Genomic DNA, 26,008 nt, shown 5'->3' on the forward strand with positions numbered 1-26,008 from the left:
TTTATATATTGAAGAACCTTTTATATACGGAATAATTGAAATAGTTTTTTTGTTGAACCAATTGATAATTGAAATACAAAACATAGCACAGTGATCACACAGTCGTAATCAGATTTTGGTATTAACAAAACGAGAATATGCATCGGCTATCTTTTTTTTTTAAAGATAATACTTTTTTTTTCTGTCTGGTATTTTGATTTGATGTTTTTGTTTGTTTATTTGTTTGTTTGTTTGTTTTGACATTCAGAAATCGTATGGTATAATAAGACTCTACCAATGCACCTTATACAGATCATAATGGAGAACAGGAATTGGAACATATTTCCTTATTAAATTTACCACACAGTAGTTGATGGTGTACGTGAGGAGTAATATTTATGCCTTTCAGAATCATGGAAGTAGTATACTTCACTAAATACAACAACATTTAAGTGACCGTTTTAGACCGTGTGTCGACTGTTAACTGAACAAAACGCACTTTCGTTTCTGACCTCTTCTTGGAGGAGCTTTTTTTTTCGTACGTTATGGCAGTCCGCCAAATCTATGGGTTTTTTTGTATTGTGCTAAACTTAATGCAACGTGGAAAACAGTGAGTTATGCTCAATAAATTGAAACCCTATTCTTCCATTTGATAACATACACCTTTGACCTCCTAAACACAATGTGAATATGAAGCATAGATTATATAAAAGTTTCATTAAATTCAATAATGTGATGGAAGAGGAATAATTGATATGAGAGGCTACCCCATGTTCTTATGTACATGACAAAGACCATGTTTTAGTGTATAAAACACAACAATTTATTTGGATAAAAATCTAAAAAAAGATGTGTACAGTGGGAATATGTAATTAGGGTTCTGTGAAAGTTTCATTAATTTTCAATCAGTGGTGTAGGGAGGATAATGGATAAGAGATTGGCACCCTTCTACGTAATAGAACGGTGGACGCATATTACTATCAGTATATACCGCCGTACTTGGCAAGTTGGGGTATAATAACTTGTCGGAACGTTCTGTTGCCACAGGACTAAAGCCTTTACTTCAAAATTTTGCGGACGACATAATGAACTTATTGTGATTATGAGAACATTACCCGACATCATATTAGCAACTAGGCGGGTGTTTTAGGAAAGCAAAGGACGTTTACCTTACCGGTACACCTTGTCCATACTTCTAATTTTTTAGTGGCGTAAGTGTACATTTTTAAATTTGAGTATTATTATCCTTTTTGTTAATTTGTGTTATTGATGGTGTTCTCTGTTTTATTTTTGGTCTAGTTTTTGTGCCTTCATCATGAATATTTCTTTCCACGTCGTAATCAAGATCTGATTGATTACTTCTTGATTGTATGGACAAAGAACTGATTATAGTTTAGTTCGTGTCTTTTGACGTATCATTTATTGAAAGGTCAGGGATAACAAGTATGGATCTAGTGCTATGTCTTCAGTGTTCTTCGGCCTTTCGTGCCATTCTAAGGCCACTAGATTTATACTTTGCCATAGTTTACCAAATTAAAGACGTAATCATCGTTCAGTTCTCCCGCGACACTTGTTACTCCCGTAGTGGTATTAATTCAGTGTGGATAAAAAAAATCCGAAAGATCTTCTGGAAACCCTCAATTCAAGATTATTATCAGAATACAACAACAACATTAAAATCTGTCATTTTTTTTAACTTTAATACGTCTGTTCCCCATATTCAGTTAAATTCCCGACTCAAAAACATTATACATGTACATCTTTGTTACTCAAAATAAAAAAAAAAGACGGTACACCTAGATACAGATATGTAGTACTTGGTAGAGATTCTACATACTTAGTAAAAAACGATTCCAAATCATCTTCCATATTTACCGAAGTTGTTTTCAAAATGCTGGATTTTTTTATCGACAACATATATGTCCAATGTGGTGGACGCGTTTTTCAACAAACGGTCGGCATTCCAATGGGAACAAATAGTGCTCCTTTACTCGCTGACCTAATCCTTCACTCTTTTGAGGCCGACTTAATAGCTGATCTATTCCAAAGGAAAAACATCGTCTAGCCAGATCCTTTGATCCCAGTTTCCTCTACCCCAAAGAACTCGAGATAAATTCATTCAGTACCTCCGTATGGACGTTATGCCAGAGCTTGCCGTAACTACGCAAACTTTTTGTACAGCATTTGACTTCTAACAATTAGGCTTCTGGAACAGGATTATGTTGCTACAAGATTAAAGTCATCACTACAGAAGTTTTATAGTCGTCATCATGAACTCGTTGATCGTTACGGTGTACCCAACTGCAGCATGAGAACCGATTTGTTCAATGTGTCATAGGTTTCCTTTCCTCTTTCGTTTACCCCGGACTTTACTTTTTATGAGCATTCGGCGTGTGTTTCTAGAAAAAGAGAGGACGCTTAAAATACCACTGCACCTGGTCCATGCTCCCAGTTTTTAGTGGCGTCCGTGTTGCTTTGTACATATTATTTTTGTTATTTTATGTTCTTTGTTATGCGTATCTGTCTTCCATGTCTGGTCTTTGTCCCTGGATTACATACTTTTGGGTTACTGTACAATCTTGGTTCCTTTGATTACTCTTGAATAGATTCATGTGTTTTTGAATCCCTAGCTTTTGTGTGATATAAAACGTGTTTTATTCTTAGCAGTGTGATAAGTAATCACTTCTTCTCTTTGACATTATTGTGTACCCCTTTAAATAAAGATTTGTGCTTTTTATATCTTGTGTTTTTTTTCCAAACATTATTTTATTAACTATAATGCACGGTCGATTTTTTCCTGCATTTGTTATTAATTTTCCAATTAGTGTAATGGTCATTGTTTTTTTTTCAATATTGCCGTAAGCCATTTTTTTTAACTTTTGCAGTGTTTAAGTAATATTTACATAATTACCAGTTTTAACTTCACAAACACTAAAACAATGTAAAAGTAAGAGTTACCAGGAAGAAGCGAAATTATCATTATCCATGAAACAAAGAAAAAAAAAAGAAAACTAACTTAAACGGAATCAACAAAAAATTCACAGAAACCAAATTAAAAACACATAAGTATACACATACACAAACTAAGGATGAATAAAACAACTCGGACTCAGTCAAGATCATTTGAGCATTAACCATGTGCAACAGTAGTGTTGGCACCGTCTCCATTGATCTGCTCATATTATGTCTTCTATAATACGAGAGTTGAAAAAATCTAGGACGAATAAAAATTTTATGTTTTATCAATGAACATATCTAAAATTATAGTACTTAATATCGAGCGACAAAACTCAACTTTTTAATACAAATTAACAATCATTTTAATTTTTCAATTTCTATATGCTGTAACCAATGAAATGAAATGATTATTTAAAGTACTATGCGAAATCCGGTAAGGTCGAGAGAGAAAATGAGGTGACGTGAAAATTCCCTATGACGGAGTGAATCAAATATATTGTATTACCGAAGATAAATGTTAAAATTGACAATACATAAAAAAGTGTAATCGAGTTTGCCATAAAGTTTGTGCTTTTGTCTTAAACTATATTATCTACAAAAATAATCGAAAGGTCTGCTGAGAAGTTTCCTCATAAAAGTTAAGAAATTGCTCTTTAAAATACAGACACTTTGATATTTTACTTTGTATATGTATTTAAGTTGTTCTAAGTTGTATCAGAATCTATAAATTAAAATAATATTAATATTGTGTATTTAGACACCCCTTAGTTTCTTTTTTAGGATCTCCAACAGTTTTTTAAAGTTTGTGTTTGGTCATACGTTTAAGGATGTAGACCTAGGGTAAGGGACACAACTCTTAGAATCATTGGAACGTTTGTATTCAGCTTTTTACATCAATCTCAAGTAAGCATTAAAGTAACTTGGACTGATTTCATTCTGTTTCAAATGAAAGCTTGATAGGCTTTGGTGAAATTGAATATAATGCAAACATATCAATGATTTCAAGAGTTATTTCCCTTACCCTAGGTCTACAGACGCCTTAACAGACACAACAAAAAACATATAGGGAACTATATTTGGAGTTAAGGTAACTGATCTCACTTTAATTAGATTAATCATTTCAACAACAAAAAGTACCTTTCACTAAATAACACAATTGACTAATACAAATGCTTGTCATCAAATTATTCAATTTCACGGAAAACATTGGCTTTAAATGAGCAATGCATTTTAAAAGACAAGTAACATTGTTCATCAAACAATACATATTGACAAGTTACATAATAATAAATACATATATATATAATGAATATGTGGTTAGTTGTCAAATTATAAAGTAGGCCGTATTTATTATTTACTTCTTGTGATTAAATTTAGCACTTCTTCACTTTTCGAGTGGGAATGATAATTAAAAAAAAATAATGTTATTATTAAAGTTCACAGCTACGTGCACTTGATATTAATTAACAAAATTCTTTTTCTCAAGGTTATATTTATAAGTTTTTAGTGGGGGATATGTCAATGGTATGCAAGTTTAACTTCTCCATCGTTTCACCAGGAAATTCAGTTTAAAGATACAGGAAATTAAACGCATTTGTTTTGCTCTGATACCCAAATCAACCACCAACTAACGATTTTTGTGTGGTTTAGTTTGCATATTACCTTATCTCCAGCTTCACTTTTTGTTATTCGAAAACTTAATGCTTAAAAGCACTGTTTGATAGGACATTGTAATGAGTGGTATTTACTTGCAAATAATTCATTCAGATGTACCTACAATGAAAGTAAAGTGTTTTTTTTTTTATCATTCACCAGATATTTTGTTTGAAGATTCCCAGATTTTTCGTGTTCCCAGTCCTTCCATAATTTGTTTTTTTTTATTCAGACCGACGAAGTTAACTTCACAATCAATTATGTTGCAGGCAGACTAAACTATCTGGATAATGTATATTTAAAGGACTCAAACTTGTTCAAGGTTTAAATTTTAAACTACACATCACTTTATTCGGTCAGTGAAAAACACCTTAATTTTGTTTGAAATGCAACAGAATGCGAACACGGTTCTGCCGTCTGTTAACCTCACAGAAAAAAAGTTTTTCTAATCAAAACATTTTTTAAAGCAGTTGCAATATATGGCATTTTAAGTGCAGCTTGCTAGTATAAATGTTAAAACTGTACCTTTTTGAAACATTCAATCAGTCAATATTCTACATCCTTTGTTAACTTAAGCTAATACTACTTGATGCTGCCAGTATATTTGCAGACAATGAACCATTCCATATGTTTATACTGTACGGGAGGAAGGAACGAGTTATCAAGGGAACCAAGATTCAAGCGGAAATCAAAAGAACGCAATCCAGGAACAAAGACCAGACAGGAAAAAAACACACACACAACAAAAAACATTTTTTTTTTCAAAATAATACGTACAAAGAAACAAAAGTAAATGAACAACCCGGATTCCACTGGTTTCGAGTTATTTCTAATTGACCGTTAATTTTCAATAGTGGTAGAAAATTACACTCAAAATTGCTTTGTGGAAGTACTTATTGAGGCAAGTTTGGGAAAGCGTTGATAACTTGTAAAATAAGGCGATTTGCAAATATACTAGCAGTTATAAAAACAAAGGTTAAATTGAGAGTCCAATGATGGTAAAAACGCAGTAGGTAAAAATACTCTTCCAAAGGAATAAAATAAAATCAATAAAGCGATATAAAAGCTCAGAAGTCCTGGGACAATGAAAACGGAAACAAAAACGAAAGAATAAAACAGGAATAAGAAAAAAGCTAAATATTAAACGTTCTCCATGACAAACTGTGAACATGGACTTTATGAACTATAAAAAAAAAACATTATTTTACTACTTACAAACAATATTAATCACATCTAGCTAATATGAAACATGTGGTAAAATTATTACCATACATGTTTACCATAAATGTACAATCCGTTGATAAGACGTAATGTCATAAAGACCTATGTCCTCCATCAGATCCTAATCTTTTTACAATGAGGTCACAGTATTAACTTAAAGAGGTCAGAAAACTATTCAATTAAACAAAAGCCGCCCCCCGTATCATGAGTTATTATCTTCATACAGGAACTAAGACAAAAGATATACAAATCATCACAACAACAAAATTCAGTTAAGTCTATGTCAGCTTCCTCCTTTAAACTAAACATAGCATGACTTCTTTATAAATTTCTCTTTGGCTTTAAGCTTAACCTCAGTATCCCTTAGGCTTACAATTACAAACATTCAAGTTGTTATGACATGCTGCAATATGCGTAATATATACTGTTATATATACCCCACTTTATGAAGAATCATTTTTCAAATGAAATGAGGTCCTTTTTATATCCATGGGTCAGACAAGAAATATCACGTGTAAATTAATTAAGGAACAATGGCCTATAAATGAATGCATATTCTGTTATGTAACACAAGAAATATTATCATCATATCAAACCTTTGTCTCGCTTGTTTATTATCTTGTCATAAAACGTTTTAACTTGTCCTGTTAGCAGCTGGGCTTAAATTCTTCACTGTAAGCAAAATAATGTTGTCTTGATTCTTTGGATTGAAGTAGTGTCTTGTTGGGTTGCCGGATTAAGACATTGGCATAGAACAAGATACAAGCAGGTATGAATATTAATTCATCATTAGTCTTATCTGTGTTGAACATTAAATAATTTTCGTGTGTAGTTAAGTGTATGAACATGTCAAAGTGAAATTAGAAACAACAGTTAAAATAGAAAACTAATTAATCTTTTTAGTATGCAATAAGATGGTTATAATTTGCGAAATCTGATTTTTACTTTAATTTGAAGAAATACAAAAATACCATTCATAACAAATAATAAATAAAAATGTTTTCTCAATTGATTCGATGTGTCTTCTTCATAAAATTCAGGTTCAAATATAAAAATAAATGCTATTTTTTTTTAATACAAAAACATGTTATTACTGAGATTAACTAGAATTTGTGACAAGAATAGGCTGATAATGCCATGGCAATGTTCAAAATAACATTCTATTCTAATCTCTAATCAACACCAGAACATAAATTAAAATCTGTATTAGCCGACAATATACACGACATGATGTACATTTTGATACATGTTTCATTTTAAGAAGTGCACATTTGCCCTTACTGTAGGGAGTATAACTAGAATACTTTGTAAGCTCTTTTCAATTTTTTATTCGATTTTTTTTTTCTCTCTTTTTTTCACTATTTCTCACATATGCATTTACTTACTAGATGTCTAGTGGGGGACACAGCAGTCAAAGTATAAGTGGTGTTATATCTGCACTCAAATTGGCCTAATTCATTGACACACTCACTTCACATGTGTTTTTGAAAACCCAATACAGAAAGAAATAAATGAAATTATAAACATTTCAGTGAATACTATCAAGCTATTTCATGCATGATAGTTAAAAGAAGCAAAAAATAGAAAAAAATGTAGAAAGCCACCTGACAAAGAAAAAATCATCACAAATTTTACTGATAACAAATATCAAATTTACTTTTACACATATTCATTATTAGTCAATTTGTTTACGATGAACGCCAACAGTGACTTTCAATGTTTTGTTTAAGGATGAAGATTTGTGGAATTTTGGTGTTGTTTGTGTTTACAATAGTTACCAGTGCTGTGTCTAGAGCTGCTCATACACACAGAGAGAAAATGCCTCCCCATCATAGTAAGCACTTCTTAATATTTTGTCATCTTATGATAATATTGACACCATAATAGATTGTTTACCTTTTTTTGAAGACCCATATATATGTGTATTCTTACTTCCAAGGGTATTACACAAGCAGCATAGTAAGATTTGAGTTAAAGTATTACTGCTGTTTACATATTTAACAACAATAAACTTTTGTTTAAAATTGCCCAATTTTTGCCATTTCAAGTTAGATTAGATGTTTATTCGTGGGTGCATAATCGAACAAGTTAAGTCCTTATCAACCTTCATTAGTAAACATCAGATCTCCTGAACACTTTCGATTTAATGTATTCGATCGTTTGTTTGTTTGCTTTTGTGATAAAACATCAAGCTAACTGATATTCTAAATCGATTTCATCTTTCTTTTTTAGAAGGTCAAGATCATCCAAAAGTATCGAACACACCAATAGATTTCGCACTATCAATTAACATAGGTTATCCTGACTATGTGAAGATAGGTGACACGTACCATCCAATAAAGCTTTCATTCAATGGCTTGAAGCAAAGCAAATAGACCGAAACCTTCCAAGAAACATCAGTTGTAGATTGAGGCCAACGGGTTTGTTCAGAAGAATAATCGAAAGTGTAAAACGTCAGATTTACTTTTGATTTAGCATGTGCATGTACATGAATAATTTACATACTTATTCATTGTTAAACGTTGTCATCATAAATAAGTTATGTCTACATTTTTTTGATTATCATGCCTATTTTGGTCCTCATTTGCATTGCTCTCATAATCGTTATCACAATTTGTATCGTTTATCATTTCTACAGGTGAAATTTCAGCTCTGCCCGTTTCCTGATTAGTATTGTCCTCCTTGTTTCTTGGTAGTTCGTTTCTATTGTCGCCAGTATTTTTTTCCCAGTTACAACCCGAAACAATAAAGTTGTCTGTTTGTGTCCATTCTCTGGACACATCAACTGATACCTGTATTTTCGTTGCATCAGTTAAGCGATTGGAGGGTATATTGTCCCTAACTTGTGATTTTTCAAAACTATTGTCATTATTTTCTACAGTCAGATTTGTATTTTCGTAACACATGCTTTCAGCATCTATCTGTTTTAAATCTTCGGATATATCTAATGAAAACTGAATTGATGTCGTATCAGTTTCGACTTTTTTGGTTGAGTTTTCTGTTTGTTTATTGCCTTCACTCCCCAACACATTTGAAAACCCGTTATTAATAATTTCTGTACTTGTATTTCGATTTTCAAAACAAACATTACAATTACTAGGTAATACAGACAATGAATTTTTGTCAGAATTCCTAGTACTTGAAACATTTGCATGACGGTTTTCCTTAACGTCCCACCCTGAGTTGTTCTGGGTACTTTGTAGAAGTAAATTTTTACTCTTGTATTTGGAACCCTTATGCTTACCCTTTGTAGAAAATTGTTTACATTGAGCACCGATTGTTGAAAGATCAAGAATAACAATACTACCAAATATGGAAATTAATATGATAGCAGCAGCAATACCGACACCCTTCGCAGAAGGACGATTGTCGACGGCACTTGTTTTACTTCTTTCTACCCTTTTCCGTTTAAGTTCCTTCCCCAATTCTTCCAGTTCTTCCACAACCTCTTGTAGTAGTTTTTCTGATCGAGTGTTATGGTTTTCCGTCGTGAACACCTCAGTTGTAGTAAGGTCCACCGAGGTTTCTTTGTATTCTATAAGTGGTAAAATTTCGTTGTTGTGATTTTTTTTATATCTATCTATTTATTTATTTTTTGGCTCAAGACATTGATGGTAAAAGAAAGAATTTAATCATTCGGTCGCAATTACGTTAAAACGCAAAAGATAAAAAGGCAAAGCCTTAACCACTCTTTGTGTATACCATTAACACTATGCCATTGCCATTATGAACTACATAACCAACTGTAATAAAAGGGAGTTATCACTGATAAAATAGAACGTACCACTAGTTGTTTGAAATTGAGTTGTTGCTTCAGTGACAGAGTCATAGCCTGAAAACGAGGTGAACATGAATACACTATATTATCATTAACATTTTGTTTGACAAAAATTCTTGTTAACAAGAAGATATAATTCATGATTTTGTATCAAACACGATATCTGTCTAAAAATGATGCTGAAGTCACAGCTTCTTTTACAAAGAAACAAAACAAAAAAACAAAACAAAACAAAATGAAACAACGACAACCAAAACAAAAAAACACAAAAAACACGCACACTCCGCATCTTGTTATTTAAGATTACAATTTAAATTGTTTTGATTAAAGTCTGATTGTTATCAATATCACTTCAGAATTCAATTTAAAGAAAAAAAAACATACCAAAATTACATCTTCGGTGAGAATACGTCCAGTTGGCAGATGTGGGATAGAAATATTTTGGAACAGTCCACCTATTTTGGTCACTTATTTGGCAGGTATAAGATACATGGTTATATTCAAATGAGCGGCATGTGAAATCGGTAGCGGTGCAATAATTCTCACACTCTCCTATGGAAACATTACTAAAAATAGCAATGTTGTGTGCAATCAGCGTTGCATTTTGCAAAGGAACGAAATTACAAGATTCTGTAAAAGATGAATAAAAACAAAGTAGGTAACAAAATCCTCATTAAACGTTTTCGAGATGAATTTCTCTTTCGTTAACCCCGAAAGTGAGTAACATTTTATGATTTTATGAGTAAGTGGGTATTTCTAGAAAAAAAAATAGAGAATGCTTGCCCTACCAATGCACCTGGTCCGCGCTCCTAGTTTTTTTTTGTGAACTCCGGGTTGTTCATTTTACTTTTATTCTATGTGCATGTTCGTTTGGTTATTTTATACTGTTTGTTTTGTGCGTCTATTTTCTTGTTCTAGTTTTTTTTCAATGGAAAATGTTTCTTTTATTACGTTCAACTTTTTTCGTACCTTTTTCCGTTCGATACCGATAATTTAGAAGTTTGTTATTGTACTATGTGTGTAAATTGTATTAAAATAGAGTCAGTTAAATATTACTTATTTTTGAGTTTTTTTTACAGATATGATGGACAGATTAAATCCTATGCATTTGCACAACATACCGTAAGGAAATTGACAAACAAATCGTTTCTTTTCATTACACACAGCAGTATACCACCAACCACTGTATAGTGACACGACCCCGCATGCTTTAATGAAATCCAGTTTGTTTGGTTTATATTTAAAGTTACTCCACTCTAATGTACTGTTATCAAACCAACCCCACTTTGCATTTCCTGCTTTTCTTAATCCAATCCAAAATATTTCATTTCTAAAAAATATTAATATATATGAATAGCTTAAATGAATATATAAGACATGCCATCTCATTGATATGTCCACATTAAGAAAAAAAACCTAAAGTTTTCTGTTCGTATAAATTTTTTAACACAAATATGAATAAATCAAAAATGATATATGAAAAAATAAATATTATAAAAATTATCCTTCTATGTTTGCTTCCAAGAATTTGTGACGACTAAAACTACATAAAAATATGTTCATCGAACATGATACGTAGAATGACCCCTCACGTGTTTTGGGTATTTCTTTAGACCAAAGGAAAATTGGGAACATTTAAACACAGCATATGAAGAACAAGTTATTGAAAGCAAAGGGACCAAAAAGCACATATTGAAACAAGCAGTTCAAAATTTACTAAAACCCGGGAATAAACAATAGTGTCTTCAAACGGGTAACAGTAACTGATTCTTTTAAGAAAGCCATTGTGTGGCGGGATAAAGGGTATGCCCGATCAAAAAATCACTAATGACAGATGGGGTAGTTTGTCATATATTTAGCTGACACTCGGTCAATTAGAGTATGCTGTCGACCTTCGAACATTCGGTTTGACGTTTTATATTTTGACGCATTTTTAAGTTAGCCGCTTGTCTTTGAATTCGGTGAAAGGTAAAAGGTGTAAATTTGTCAACGTTTGAAAATAAATTAAACAATAAGACATCATACGCTAGAGATGTTATGGCTACAAGACCACTTATATCACTAACAAAAGACTAATATACAGAAAATAACCTTACCAATGCAGTTTCTTTAGGGCAAAAGATAAACAAATATTGTATATTCAAGTATTTTTATTTACCAAAATCAGTTTAAGTTAAATCCTGGAAATCTTAAGTTTTGGCGTGTAGTTTGTGATGAGAAGATTGTATGACAGCTCTTGAATTTTAGATGTACATGTAAAACATATAACAAGTTAGACACTAATTATTTCAATTTGAGTTTTGCAAATTTAAATCATTAATCGGTAATTTTTTTTATTCAGTTTGGGAAAAAAATAACGCACAACCCAATAAGATGTTAAAAACGCGGTGGTTGTCTTGTGAACATTTCAAATTAAATATATAACTACTATATATATAAAAATCGAACAACATCAATTAAAACAATTAAAAAGAAGGCTGGTGCAACATTTCAAACTATATTTTATATAATGTTTTACTTATCTTATCCATGTACTCAAAGAGAAGCGACAAGAGAAACGTGTTGCTTGTCCTAGTCAATTTATCTATTATATGTGTTTTTGCTCATGGATATCATTTATATCCCCGTTTTCATAATTTTTTTTTTGGTACTTTTGATTTTCCATTCTTACTTCCACAGTAGGCGAAAGTCAACACTTTAACAGATTAACGGACATAATAGAAACTTACACATACGTTTCTCTGGGAATAATATTGAAAAAAAACTGACAACATTGATTTTCACCATTTGTCTTAAAATTTTGATCTAAAAGTCAAATTTATTAAATGATGATATTCTATCTTATTACGCCTAATTCGCAACTGACACAATCCTGTATAACTAGAAATATGAGGTACTTGAAAGGACCTATTATCATACTTGGCCTTTAAAATGATACTAAGTCGGACTTTGAACTATCATTCAAATACCATGGACGCAGAAATTTTGTTTCAACGTGATGTCAGTGTTTTCCTTTTTCCAAATATATCGATATCTTTCTCATATGTTTGATCAGCTTATTTCAGTACGTGTGCTTCTGTTTTGTATAATAATCTGCGCATTATTTAAATACATTGCTTTTTAACATGTTTTCAGGTAATCATGGTGCAGCTTTGTAAAAAAAACATATTAATCATGAGTTTGAAAAGAGGGCATTTCACACAATAGTAATTGCATGGTAAAAGTACGAAAATGTTAAGTACGAAGAACTATTGTGCTTCATGTACTTTGGATGAAAATTATAACTCCGAGACAGTATTGCTTATCAGATGATACATAAAACATGGAAGCACGAGTTGCAGAAAAATAAAAAAATAAAATTGAACTTTAAAAGACTTTATCTGATGAAGTTTCTCACTCGTTCAAAACTAAAAAAAATCATCAAAGAGAAAAGAAAAATCAATATGGACATGTATCTGGAATAATTAGATAAGTATTAAACGATTCTTCACGCATAAAGCTTTTCCCTCGTGATAGTCATAATTAACCCAACTATTTAGTAGTTATTAATTTGACCTCATTCTCGTTGTATTTTTTTTTAAATGTTTAAGTAATATACGGCAATCAAGTTGTTGTCATGCCTAATTTGACTTTCAAGTCATGTGATATCAGCTACATCACAAAAACTTTTTTATGCCGATTCAATATCATGCATTAACATGGTTCTTTTTTTTTTTTTTTTTTGCACTGATTTTTCACTTGGTTTTATATAATATAATTCAAATATTTGTATTTTACCAGTTTTACTCACTGTTCGTTGATGGATTGATACCCTGTTTCTGGTACAATAGAGGGATCGTCTATCTTAGCAATACTGCCCCCTTCCTGTTTACAATATTGCTTTGCTTCTTCCCATGACAAACTTACATTGGACAAAACAAAACGTTTAGGAATAAGCACTGAAGGAAACGACTCTATAAAAAAAGAAAGTTTCATTTGAATTGCATTTCATCGATAAGACAGATGACTGGTCATTTAGAACTTAAAATTGCTACAATTTTCAGCACATGCAATATATTGTTCTACTACAATACATTAATTCATTCAGTAGTTCAGATGTTTCTTCGCGATTTACATTGTTATGATTCTAATTTATTGCTATTGTTGAATCTAACAGACTGTTAAGTCGACTTGATTTTCTTAAAGGTCACAAGAAGTAAGACATGTCAAGTAATGAAAGACGTTGCATTAATGATACAAAATTCTGGTCATGTATTCCATAAGAATTTTTTTTTAACATTTTTTGAAATTTTAAAAACAGCTGTTATAGTAAATTATTTGTCTTGACAATCATGAGAAAAGACTACTAATAATGAGGCAATTACATAATCTTAACTATTGACAATTTTCAAACAGACAGACGAAAAATGTTCCACACTTACCAGTTGTAATTTGTACATAGGCTGGTGTAATTGTTAGTGGTATCTCTGTGGAAAATTGAATATTGCTTGTTGTCGAAGTATATTGATCTGAATCCTCTGTCAATAGTGTTGCTGAGTGGAATAAAGAATCATGGGAGGAACACTTTGAAAAGTATTTTAAGCATTCTTATTAACATTTAATTACACTCAATATGACCATGTTCTAAATAAAGGGTGATTTTTGCCTGTGATTTTTTTTTTCTAAAATATTTGATTAATAGTTGATGTTATGTTGGAAAATACATGATGACGTCAATATTTGGAATTCGAAGCATGAACAATCACTTATATTGAATTGTTATGTAAGCTAAAAATATTGCCACATGTGAACGTAATTTTCAGTGTTTTTTTTTTAATGCGTTAAAGCGTTTTTCAATCATTTACGTCACAGTTTGTTAGACGTCTCGACGGTATATTAACTTATGAAAATGTGTCCAAAAGTTTTTATAACAAGATGTAACATGATTAAAAACAATAAAAATTGTAATGATTTTTTTTATACTTACTTGTGTAACAAGATTTGTGATAGTAGTCCCAACTTTTATCTATTTTAAAAACAAAACTTTCAGATGCCGTCCATCGATTTACGTCATTCATCTGACAAAATTTGTTAACTTCACTGTACTCAAATGACGCACAGACAAATTCTGTCATATGCCCACATATATCCTTGCATGTTTCTAAGGTAGTAACTGTTAGTTGGAATATATTATGTCCAACAATACTGGATTGGTGATAAACTCTAAAGAAACACGTTCCTGTTATAAAGAGATTGTGCATAATATATCTATATGATAAGTACATTTTTTTATTCGAAAAGATACATATTCAATCAAAAAATAACACTTAAGTGCACACCAGCAGTGGGATGGGAGTAGAGGTAAACATAGGGAAACATGGAGGAGATGGAAAGTAAATTACATTTGCAAAACCTTAACAGAAAATGAAAAGATAGCTATGAAAAGTCAAATGGAACCAGGGAACTGGTTAAAACCCCAGTAAACCGGGAGTGAACTTAGAAGCCCCCCAACCCTGGGGGTGGGGGGGAGTCTTAGAGAAAGGTATAACATTTATAATTGGATAATTTTAAAGAAGAAAACTAACACTGAAACAATTGGATGTATTATTTTATATCTAAACTACAGGTTATAAAATAAAATAATATTTTAAAAATTAAGAAAAGAAAAATGCAACTCATACATGTAATATTGCAGATGACACTTAAGAAAGCGTAATAAAAGCGTACTTTAAATGCAAGAAAAGGACATACAATGACAAGTCCCTATAGCTAGGCACGCACCTAGCCATTAATCAAAGTTTCTTGTGTGCTTTTTTTTTTCAATGCATTGTTGTTATAATTGTTTTCTTGTTTTGCTTAGATTTTCGAGTTATAAATATTGCCCATACCGTTGTAGCCGCTGATATCATTTTCAAATGTTTACTTTTTTAATACACTACAATACATGTAATCACCAGTTTTGTATTGGCAGAAATATGGCAATTTTGCTTCACAGCTTCTTGGTTCCATAAAAACACCATCCAAATCTAAGGTGACTGAGACACAACCCGTTGTCCCGACAGAGGCCACCAACTGTGGTGACAGTGGAAATCCGTCTGCCCAGCTCCATGATTTATTACTGTACGAGAGACCAACCCACACTGATACATTCCTGATTTAAAAGTTAAAACGACATTTTTTTTCTACAGCGAAGCCACAACCGTTCTACAAATTTCTGAATAATTTATATTCATATGTGTACAAAATTATAATCAAGGGGTTTATAACTTTATTTATTGTCGGGAAGATTACATTGACTTCATTTGTGGAAAAGGTAATGTTTTTTTCTTTTTTCATTTTTTTATATAAAAAATGATGAGAACGCTACTTTTTTTAGCGTCAGGTTCTTTTGTCATGTGAGATCCTATCATTTTCTTATTCAAATTAAGCCATTTACAAAAATACGAATGTTATTGTTTTAACAACAATTGAGAAAGAAACAATTATAAAAAATACATTTATGCTGATTATCAATATTCGTCACTTTTGTATAAAAGTTTTTTCATGGAATCTTTATTATTGAAGCATCAACACGCACAGAAGGCAGATTACTAAAACTTCTAATGGTAAATTATCATTCAAATCAAATAATTAAATGTTGCCAACCAATTAGACTTGCTACAATTATTCGTTGTCTGATTTACAAGGAATGAAATTGTCTGCATAATCAATGCAATTCTAAATGAAATATGAATAATAAACAATTAAAGGAAATATTCCATAAAAGTAGCTATATATCCAATTTCCTTACAGGTGATTAATAAGAAAATGTCAAGATTGTATAAATATCAATTTCTTACTCATCACGTTGAGTTGAATGTAATTCCACAATTACTTTTATGGAGCATTTTATATTCTAATTGAACTTTGAGGAAATAAATCTTTCATACCTTAAGGAGGGTATATCAGCAAGAATTTCTTGAACAACAAAGTCTCTAATTACAAGATGAGTACCGCCATGACTTCCACACATGCTTTCGGCTTCTCCTAATGTTTGCTGTTCCTGGTGGAAAACGATTTTATTCCCTATTTCTTCTATATGGGATTGAGCATCTGCGGAAATCATAACAACCTAATAAACTGAATGTCCTTGTTGAATTTGGAGTTTTAAACTGAAGTCAAGGAAAGACTCGTTCTTTAAACTCAATTCAAAGTCATTTAACTAAAACTTTAAAATCGAAGCTCAAAGTACAAAAAGATGTTTTCTTCTTGAATCGCAAGTTTAACCTTCATGTTATGTATTTCCTACATAATGATTCAGGCCTGTCATACCTCTCGATCCCCAAGGGTCTTCATGTCATTAACGACTATACCACAACTAGCTCAACGCTCTACAAATCCCGTTTGTGTTTAGATGGAAGGCCCATTTAATCGTATAGCATGATTTTCTAACAAAATCATACTTTTCCACTAATGATCGAACCCTACAACCCTCGATTGAGTCCACTGACGAAATATTAACCCTTAGCCATGTCTATTGACTTTCCATTTAGATTCACTTGCTACTACAATACATAGGGCGTACGATCACGCTTTGGAATTCTAAATGTAGTTAACATATCTACCGTCACGAAAAGAGTTATTATATCGGAAATTTCATTCATACTATCGAAAACTTTTTATCTTCATCGACGACGCATAAAACACAAGAATTGAAAACAAGCAAAAAAAGTAAATGCCATATTACTGTATGAATTTCTTTTCCTAATTGTAAAACAATAATTAAGTAAAAATAGGCATTGTAATGCCAAGTTTATAATGGATCTTCCTTTGTCGTAAAGTGTCAAAAGTAATAAACGTTATAGTCATTTTTTGCTCTTACTGATAAATTTGCGACTGAAAAATCTTTTTACCACTTTTCTTCTACGCCGTAAGTCCATAATTATCATATTCAGACAATTTATAACTTTTATAACATTTATTTTTATTGACCGACTTAATTTTGCAAGGACCTCGTCTCCCAAGTGTAAAAATTACTAGAAATGACCATTGTCGTTAGTAGAAATTTAATTAAAATTACGTATATCTGTTTGGTAATATTGTTTAAATAATGCCTGTAAGTGTTGAATGCTAACACTAGAAAATGGTTTGTGTTGATGGAAATAAAAGCTTTGAATGACCAATAAGCAGATTTTTTTGTTTTGGTAAGCAGAGGTTTGGAAACACAACGAATGACTACCTACGTGATACTGGAAGGAATGGTAAATTAATAGATGTTACGTACCTGTTATAAGAAACAACATGACAGAAAAAACAAGTTGGACATCTTTAGGCCGCATGTTCCTAAAATAAAGTAGAAAATGATGCTGAGTTGTATGTAATATTTTGATACGGAAAACAGAAACACACAACAAAGAACATAAAGTAACTAAAATTATACATACAAAGCAACAAAAGCAAATGAGTAACTCGGACTCCACTAAAAACTGGTAGCATGGACCAGGCGCACCGGCAGGGTAAGGTCTTCTGCTTTTCTAGAAACACCCGCCGAGTTGCTCATTAAAAGTCAAGTCCGGGTAGACGAAAGAGGAAAGGAAAACTATGACACGCTGAACAAATCACTTATATTTTATGGTATGATTTATTTATAAATATCAGCTAAGATTTTTATCATTATTTTCTAGAGACTAAAAACATATAATTGTTGTTTGCATTTTGTATTATATACATTGTGAAAAGTGGTGCTTGCCAATTTTTGCAAGTGGTATTCTGTAACCAGAAGGTAATCCTTTTTAAGTAACGACATCTACATCATATCTAGAACTACTATTTATCATTGAGAAGATGCACATATGGACTATAACCCTTTTTTTGGATTCTTTACCAGGTGATTATACACAGCCTAATTAAGAAAATGGAAATTTCTAAAATGTAGTACAACTGAAGTTTTGCGCAAATATAACACAAACCTACCAAGACTATTTGAAACATAATCTCATTGTTTCAGTCCAGGGCGGAGAACGTGTTTTTCAACAAACGGTCAGCATTCCAATGGGAACGAAGTGTGCTCCTATACTTGCTGACCTATTTCTTCACTTTTATGAGGCTGATCTTATAGCTGTTCTGGTACAAAAGAGGGAACATCGTTTAGTCTCAGTTTCCGCTATATAGATGACAATTTATCGTTAAACAATTTTAATTTCGGGGATATTATACATCGCATCTACCCCAAGGAAATTTACATAAAAGATACTAAAGACACTGTGAATTCAACTGCATATCTTGACTTATATTTAGAGATCGGTGGTACAAGAAAATTATTGACCAAACTATACGATAAACGCGTTTGAGTTTTCATTCCGTATTGTCAACTTTCCTTTTATCTGTGGGAACATCCCTTCAGCACCTGCGTATGGAGTTTTCATATCAAGATTCATACGGTATGCCAGCACTTGACGTTAACGTAGACTTTTTGTAGTGCGCTAGACTTCTTACAATAAGGCTACTGGAACAGGGTTGTGTTGCTACAAAATGAAGTTATCACTACAGAAGTTTTAAGATCGTAATCATGAACTCACTCAGTCGTTACGGTATATCCATCTGCCCCATGGAAACTGATTTGTTCAATGTGTAAAAGTTTTCCTTTCCACTGTCGTCTACCCTGGACTTGCCTTTTATGAGCAGCTCGACGGGTGTTTCTAGAAAAGAAGAGAACGCTTACCCTATCGGTACATCTGGTCCATGCTCCTAGTTTTAGTGTAGTCCGAGTTGCTCATTTATTTTAGTTGCTTTGTATGTATTATTTTGGTTATTTTAAGTTTTTTGTTGTGTTTGTCTGCTTTCCATGTCTGGCATTTGTCCCTGGGTTACATTCTTGGTTCTCTTTGTACTCTTAAAAATCAGACTTTGTTGCCCATTTTGCATTTTTAATATATTATTTTCCTATTTATAGTTATAGTGTGAAAAATGTCATTGTGATGTTTATTATTAGTATTTACAGCAGATTTTAACTTTTTCTTGTTTACGTTTAGTCACTCTTATTTATTGTTTCTTTGACAATGTGATAGCTCGGAAAATAGGCTGGAATTTTCATTTGCTTAGATCTTCTATTTAGTAAACGAAGTACCTATTTTATAAAATGCAACGGAATTGTGGAACTTATTCAATAGTTTAATTATCTCAACTAATTCAGAATCAATGAACAATTTAAGCTTCTTTGCAGCTAAAATGTCAGATAACGACGTGGTTATTCTAAGACCACTGAGGTAGAAAATAAATAAAATTAGAATGTGAGGTTGCATAGTAAACCAACAGAATTCAATCATCCATTTTGTTGGAAATATTCATAATAAACAATTTTCAAAACGTAGTAAAATGTTATTCACTGTGATTATTATATACTTAATACAAGCAAGATTTGGAGTTTTATGTGCATTTTATATTAATCCCATGTAAGAAAATCGGACAAAACTTTAAGGAAATATTTATGATGATAAACTACTACGTAAGGGGGCTCTTCCACTATCACAAGATGGCCAACGAACTGGGAACGAACTGCAGTTTTATAAAACGCCCAGGGAAGGTCAAAGAAGCGCACAAGTTCTTTCCGACTTCGTCTTACATTTGTCCTTATTTAGCTTTATTCGCTTGAGAACGTTGCAGTACGTTCCAAAAGTTAAGAATTTTTGCACAAGAAAAAGAATTCTCGACAAACGCCAACAAATTGTCGAAAAAGTTCAGATAATGTTAGTTTTTTTGTTTGTTGTTTGTTGGGGTTTAACGTCCGAGCAGCAATATTTCAGCTATATTCAGACGATGAACATGAAATTGGTGATAAAATGAACATGAAATGATGATGAAATGAAAAAGGGATGGGACACAAGGACAATGGGGTCGACAAATTTTGATTGGGAAATTTTGGAAATAGGGAGAGGTAGGTAGGGTCGGGCAATTTAGCCTCCTGTGGCGGAGCCCTATGGTGCCTACCCCGGGAGAATACCACAGTAGGGTTCTTTAACGTGCGAGGAACGTGGCATCTTTCCCAACACGGTGCTCCACTATGGTATAGCCTGACAACCCCAACATGTAACACGCCAGGGGTACCCCATTCTACCACCTGGGGCACACATCCCAGTTGCTCTGTGGGCAAAGCGTCCTAGCCCCGGGTAGGGTTTTGAGCACTATTCAGTCGCCTTTTACAACAAGCTTAGCGCTGCTGCAGGCCTATTCTTTTAACACCCAGACCTGCACGGGGCTCAGATAATGTTAGTTGATAGTTATCAAAGCGTTTTCTATTCGTTGTGTTCGTTAGATGCTAATTATCAGAATGATCAGCCTGTTTGCAGAATGCGAACATCTCGTATAGTATTCGTTTATATTTTTGTAAGAACACAAATTTATTTTAAAAGTATACGGGTTACTCTCAGTATTTTTATTTCGATATCATGTTGGCGGGGATTTTTTTTTTTGTTCAGGTTTTAATTATAGAGTAAGATGTTTACAAATCTCGACATATTTTCTGTATATTTGGTATTCCCATTTAAATAATCGAAAACAACCATGGAATTAAGTAGAAAATCTTTTGTCTACGGTTATTTGCAGATCTCTCATGGTGTTTACTTTCAAAATAAGATACGGTTAGACCGTTAGCAAAAGTATACAGAAACGTTAGGGGTCGTTCCATATTCCCTTTCTTGTTCGTTCGTCGTTCGTTTAAACTCATTTTAAATGCACAATACTCGTTGCATATTTGTTTAAATCATTCATCAACTCTTCATCTGACTCATGATTCAGGCGACTTTCCATTTTTTTCCGTTATAGTGTAGGATGGAGTTATAAACGAGGAAAAGAGGAAAAATACTTGGTGGAATTAAAATATCAGAGACGAATGAGTTATTCAGATTAGTTAAAACGTGATTATGTGGTATTCATTGATTTAAGTTAAAATGTTAAGAGGATAGTACTGCATGACAATGACCGCTCCAGATTCTTCAATTAAATAAACATGATACTTGCATATCGACTGCCCATTGAGGGTTATATTTCCTTCAATACTGATAGTAATTTCATCCGAGGCTCGATGTTTTATCAATGTTTCAGGCAATAGCAATGTTCATTTGGACAGACAAAGTATCATAATCATGACTTCTACATAAGCAAATATTTTATTAATATAAACATTTGTACAGTCTTTAGTCTACATTTAACTAAAAGCTATATCTAACCAGCGTGTACTTCGTTAAGCTTTTCAAGAAACAATATCAACTACGTAAACAAGTACTCCTCAAGATATTAACTATTTATTTGTAGAACTTTGAAGTGCATGTAAATTACTCATAAGCCACAGACAAAAAAAGTGTATAATTTTCATACTTTAAGTTGAAGGATGAAAACTTGATGTATTGGTTTTTTCTAAATAATTTCCCGGAATACGCATCAATTCTTTCATAACGCAGATTAGTTTAATATTATCATGTGCTAAAGTAACTAGTTTGAAAAAAAGGTTCAAATCTCTGGCTTTAACGAGGTATCGTCTTTATACGTCCAGAAGACGGTAGTTTGTTTTACACTTTATACAATTTACAGCAATAATAAAAATAAATTAAGGATACTAACGACAATATACTTTTTATAATCATTTTCCTAAACATGAATATTATGTATAAAATATGTTATAGAAATTCATAATGGGTATTTCTTAGTATCTGTAATTCATTATTTACTTAGAATTAACTTATGTTAGACGGAGACATGAAAAGAAGACTACTTACAATGATCGAACTCCAGACACTAACCAGGATATGTTCCTTTATGTTTTTTACAGGTGAATGCTCTTATGTGTATTCATTAAAAATCCATTGAATATGTTGATGTTGAATTGTTACACTTTCATAGCTAACTGTTGGTATAATCCAACACAAATATTATTTTGTCAAACAAACATGTTTATTTTACAAAATGTATTTAAAGTATTCCGATTAAAATTAAAAATTGAACAGTGCCAAATCAATTTGTTCTCCCTGAATTGCTTCATATACAAGTATAGTCTTTACATTTACGTTAATTACTATTCGAGTAGTTTCTATGTTTCATTATCTGAAGATTTTGTTCCATATTCTCACAAATTTTCGTTAATGTAGCATCTAACTATTGGGTTTAATTATTCCTATTCATAAGTCCACTATCTGATGTAACAGTTCAATAGGTGGCTACTGATTGCAATAAGCATCACTTGTTTAAATGTATGTCTACCTTGGTGCCAATGTTATCCAATTGATTGGGAACCAATCAGACTGTATTCTTAATGAATCTTACAGATAAACGACTTTGTTTTAGAGATAAAATTATATTATTCCACTTCATCTTTGAAGTTAACACAATAATAATGTTGCAGCCAAAAATACTTGAAGGGATTATTAGAAAACTTTATGTATAGTAAATGAATTCACTCGAGGATTTGATTTTAAAGAAAAAAGCTGGTTTATATAAATAATGTCATCGAAACAAGTCCTCAACTATGTTAGATCATTTTATTTTCGAATAGAATCCATAATACAAAAAACAACGTTCCCGTAAGGAGTCAATAGCAATTAGAAATCCACTTAAATCAGACAGTTACTTCAAAGGAAAAAGAAATGGAATATAAAAGAAGCGCACGGAATATGTTTAGGCCGACTAAGGTAACGCTCGATGGTTTCATAAAGGTTGACTATGGATAATGTGTCCACGATACAAGTGAAAACTTCAAGTTGATCGGGTGAAGTACTTGTTAAAAGATAAATGGAATACTTGAAGTTGTATTATTCTGTTCAAACTGGCTTATCATTAGAGGTCCATAACACCAAAGTAACCCGTTGCATAACGTAGGGGTCATGATAAGAAAACTCCAAAAGCAGAAGCGGACCGACGTTATTAAGGTTATATGGGAAATTAATGCGCTTTACAAAGAGTTGATAACTTCCACCGAATTAAACAAGGAATGAGGCAGCATATTTAGCATCAGTTTAAAACAATAACAACCAAAAATGGTGGTTAATGCCATGACAATGCGCAATCACGTGACGGGTAAACTGTCAGAACCGGATATATGCATGCAAACAAATTTATTGTGTAAGCTTAGGTCCCCCAGAAAATGTTTGATGTAGCAATTGTAAAATATTTATAAAAATAAGGCGCGGATCCAAGGACTGGCGTACCGGGCGTACGCACCCACTAAATCGCTAAGAAAAATTTTTTCACCACAAGTTTCACCCCATAATATATTTTGCCTTGCTTTGCACAGCATTTAATTCAATTAACGCCCCCCCCCCCCCAACTCAAATCTTGGATCCGCCCCCGAAAATATGTTATTAAACATATTTTATTGTCAAAGACAATTGGATTAGACACAAGTTGTACAACTTATTAATGCCTTTTCCTAATATAAAAATTTGAATAATACATACTTATGACATTTACAATAAATAATATTATTTACGAAGTTACTATAAAGACAAACAAAATATGTAGTGACCCATAAACATAGATGCATGCACTGGGGATTAAGCATGAATAAATTTAGACAGGGATATCGAAAAATATTTACTCAAATTGAATGTATTATGTTTAAATAAGTTATAATGCATCAATGTTGCAGTGGAACATGATAAAAATAAACACAAGTAGTGTTCACGATATACCCTACGAGCTGAATGTAACGACATTATATGACTAGTAAACCGCCTAGTAGCTTCAATGAACGTTTGAACATAACTAAAAATCAATGAGTTAAACTCAAAACTCAAATTATCATCTCCAAAAAGCAGAGTGTTGAGACAAATATTTGTTCCTAGACCAGTCAAATTTTGAAAAAGCATGTTTCGTTGCACAGTAAAATTTCGACAGACGAGAAAAAAAATGTTCTGCGTCTTCTGTCAAAGCTCCACAAGAACGGCTTTGATCAAAAATAATATGTGCTCTAAATATGTCGTTTTTCAAAGCACTACACTTATTTCTAATTCGTGCATGAGTCAAATTCATTAATCGTTTACCAATAAGGTATAACGATGGTGGCCTACTAATAGCACTGTTATTACGATATTTTAATTTTAAACGTAATTTAAATATATCAGAAGATTGTGATTCTCGTCAGAAGATATCCAAATTGTTCCATAGGCTCAATGTAGCTGGAAAAATGACTGTTGATACAATGAAAGTCTAGTTGGAGGGACGCTATAATTTCGGTTATTGCGCAAGTTATACACTGATATCTCAAATACTATTGGGGAAGTAAATCTGATAAATATTCAAGACAATGTCCATTAATCATATTATACGACAAAAGAAGCTTCTTTTGTTCTCTTCTATCTTTTAATGTTTCCCAACCAGCCTCTCGATAAAGTAAATCCACTAGTATATGATGTTAGACCCGTTCTGGCTGCTTCAAGTTGGATTTTCTCAATTCTATCTGAATTGACTAATCCACAATTATCCTAAACTTCGCTAGAATATTCTAGAATCGGTCTTATGAATGTAAACTAAATCCTCTCGAGGAATTCTCGATCCAGCTTAAATTTTAATTTACGTAATATATTGAGTTGCTTAGAAGCTCTCTCAATTAGAATATCAATATAATTTGTCCATTTGCAATCAGAGCTAAATACCAAGCCGAGATGTTTGTGATTCGACTGGTTGTATGATAGAATTATCAAATGTAAAAGCAATATTAGTAGCTCTGTTGCAAGTACTAAATACCATAATGTCAGTTCTATCAGGATTTATCTTTACCAGCCATTCACTAGACCATATATAAATATTTTCTAAGTCCATATTAGTCATATTGACAAGTGTCTCCTCATCATTGGCTACATGACCAATAGAAGTGTCATCTGCAAATAATCTACAAAGCCTGATCATACTATCAGATATGTCATTGACAAGAAAAAGAAGAGGGCCTAATACAGATCCTTGTGGTACACCAGCATACAATGAGCCTATGGTTGATTTTCCATCCATGAGAACAACCGTTTGTCTTCTAGATTCTGAATAACTATAATGTCACTTTAATAAATTACCTTTGATACCATATCGTTCTAATTTAAAAATCAATCCCTTAATCCAAACACGGTCAAAAGCCTTGCTAACATCGCAAAACGTAATGCAAGTTCTTTTACCAGAATTTCATGATAAAGTTCAATTAAATGATGTACTGTAGAAGAACCAGGTATCCCGACTGAAATTTATAGATTATTGAAAAATAAATGGTTAAAAATAGGTTTATAAACTATCTTTTCTAAAATTTTACTTGTGCAACTCAACAAAGCAACTGGTCTATAATTTGATACCTTTGATTTGTCTCCCTTTTTGTACAGGACAATAACATGTGCCAATATCCAATATGATGGAAACGTATGAAATCTTTAACAGCAATAAGCATTCTGTTACTTATAGAATCTGGGCCAACTGCTTTGTTAGGATTTAAAT

At 32.3% G+C, this 26,008-nt stretch overlaps 1 protein-coding gene and 1 long non-coding RNA gene across 2 annotated transcripts; one reads left to right on the top strand and one right to left on the bottom strand.

The window, feature by feature from the left end:
* The first annotated feature begins 6,388 nt into the window (after positions 1-6,388).
* Positions 6,389-8,359, top strand: LOC148622141 (uncharacterized). Its single transcript, XR_015920580.1, has 3 exons — positions 6,389-6,580; positions 7,542-7,645; positions 8,044-8,359. It is a non-coding gene; the product is annotated as an uncharacterized LOC148622141 (long non-coding RNA).
* On the bottom strand, positions 8,340-19,056 carry LOC148622142 (uncharacterized). Its single transcript, XM_088571741.1, has 11 exons — positions 18,521-19,056; positions 17,832-17,890; positions 16,498-16,660; positions 15,523-15,719; positions 14,556-14,807; positions 14,011-14,121; positions 13,380-13,542; positions 10,711-10,919; positions 9,974-10,219; positions 9,596-9,643; positions 8,340-9,346 (listed from the first exon to the last, which is right to left on the bottom strand). The coding sequence occupies exons 2-11, from the start codon at positions 17,884-17,886 to the stop codon at positions 8,340-8,342; spliced, it is 2,451 nt and encodes an 816-aa protein (XP_088427867.1). The 5' UTR covers positions 17,887-17,890; positions 18,521-19,056.
* Positions 19,057-26,008: the final 6,952 nt, after the last annotated feature.

Source organism: Perna viridis, chromosome 3 (genome assembly GCF_037379345.1).
Source record: "Perna viridis isolate PV_CMFRI_1.1 ecotype Kerala chromosome 3, ASM3737934v1, whole genome shotgun sequence".
Taxonomy (NCBI): Eukaryota; Metazoa; Mollusca; class Bivalvia; order Mytilida; family Mytilidae; genus Perna; species Perna viridis.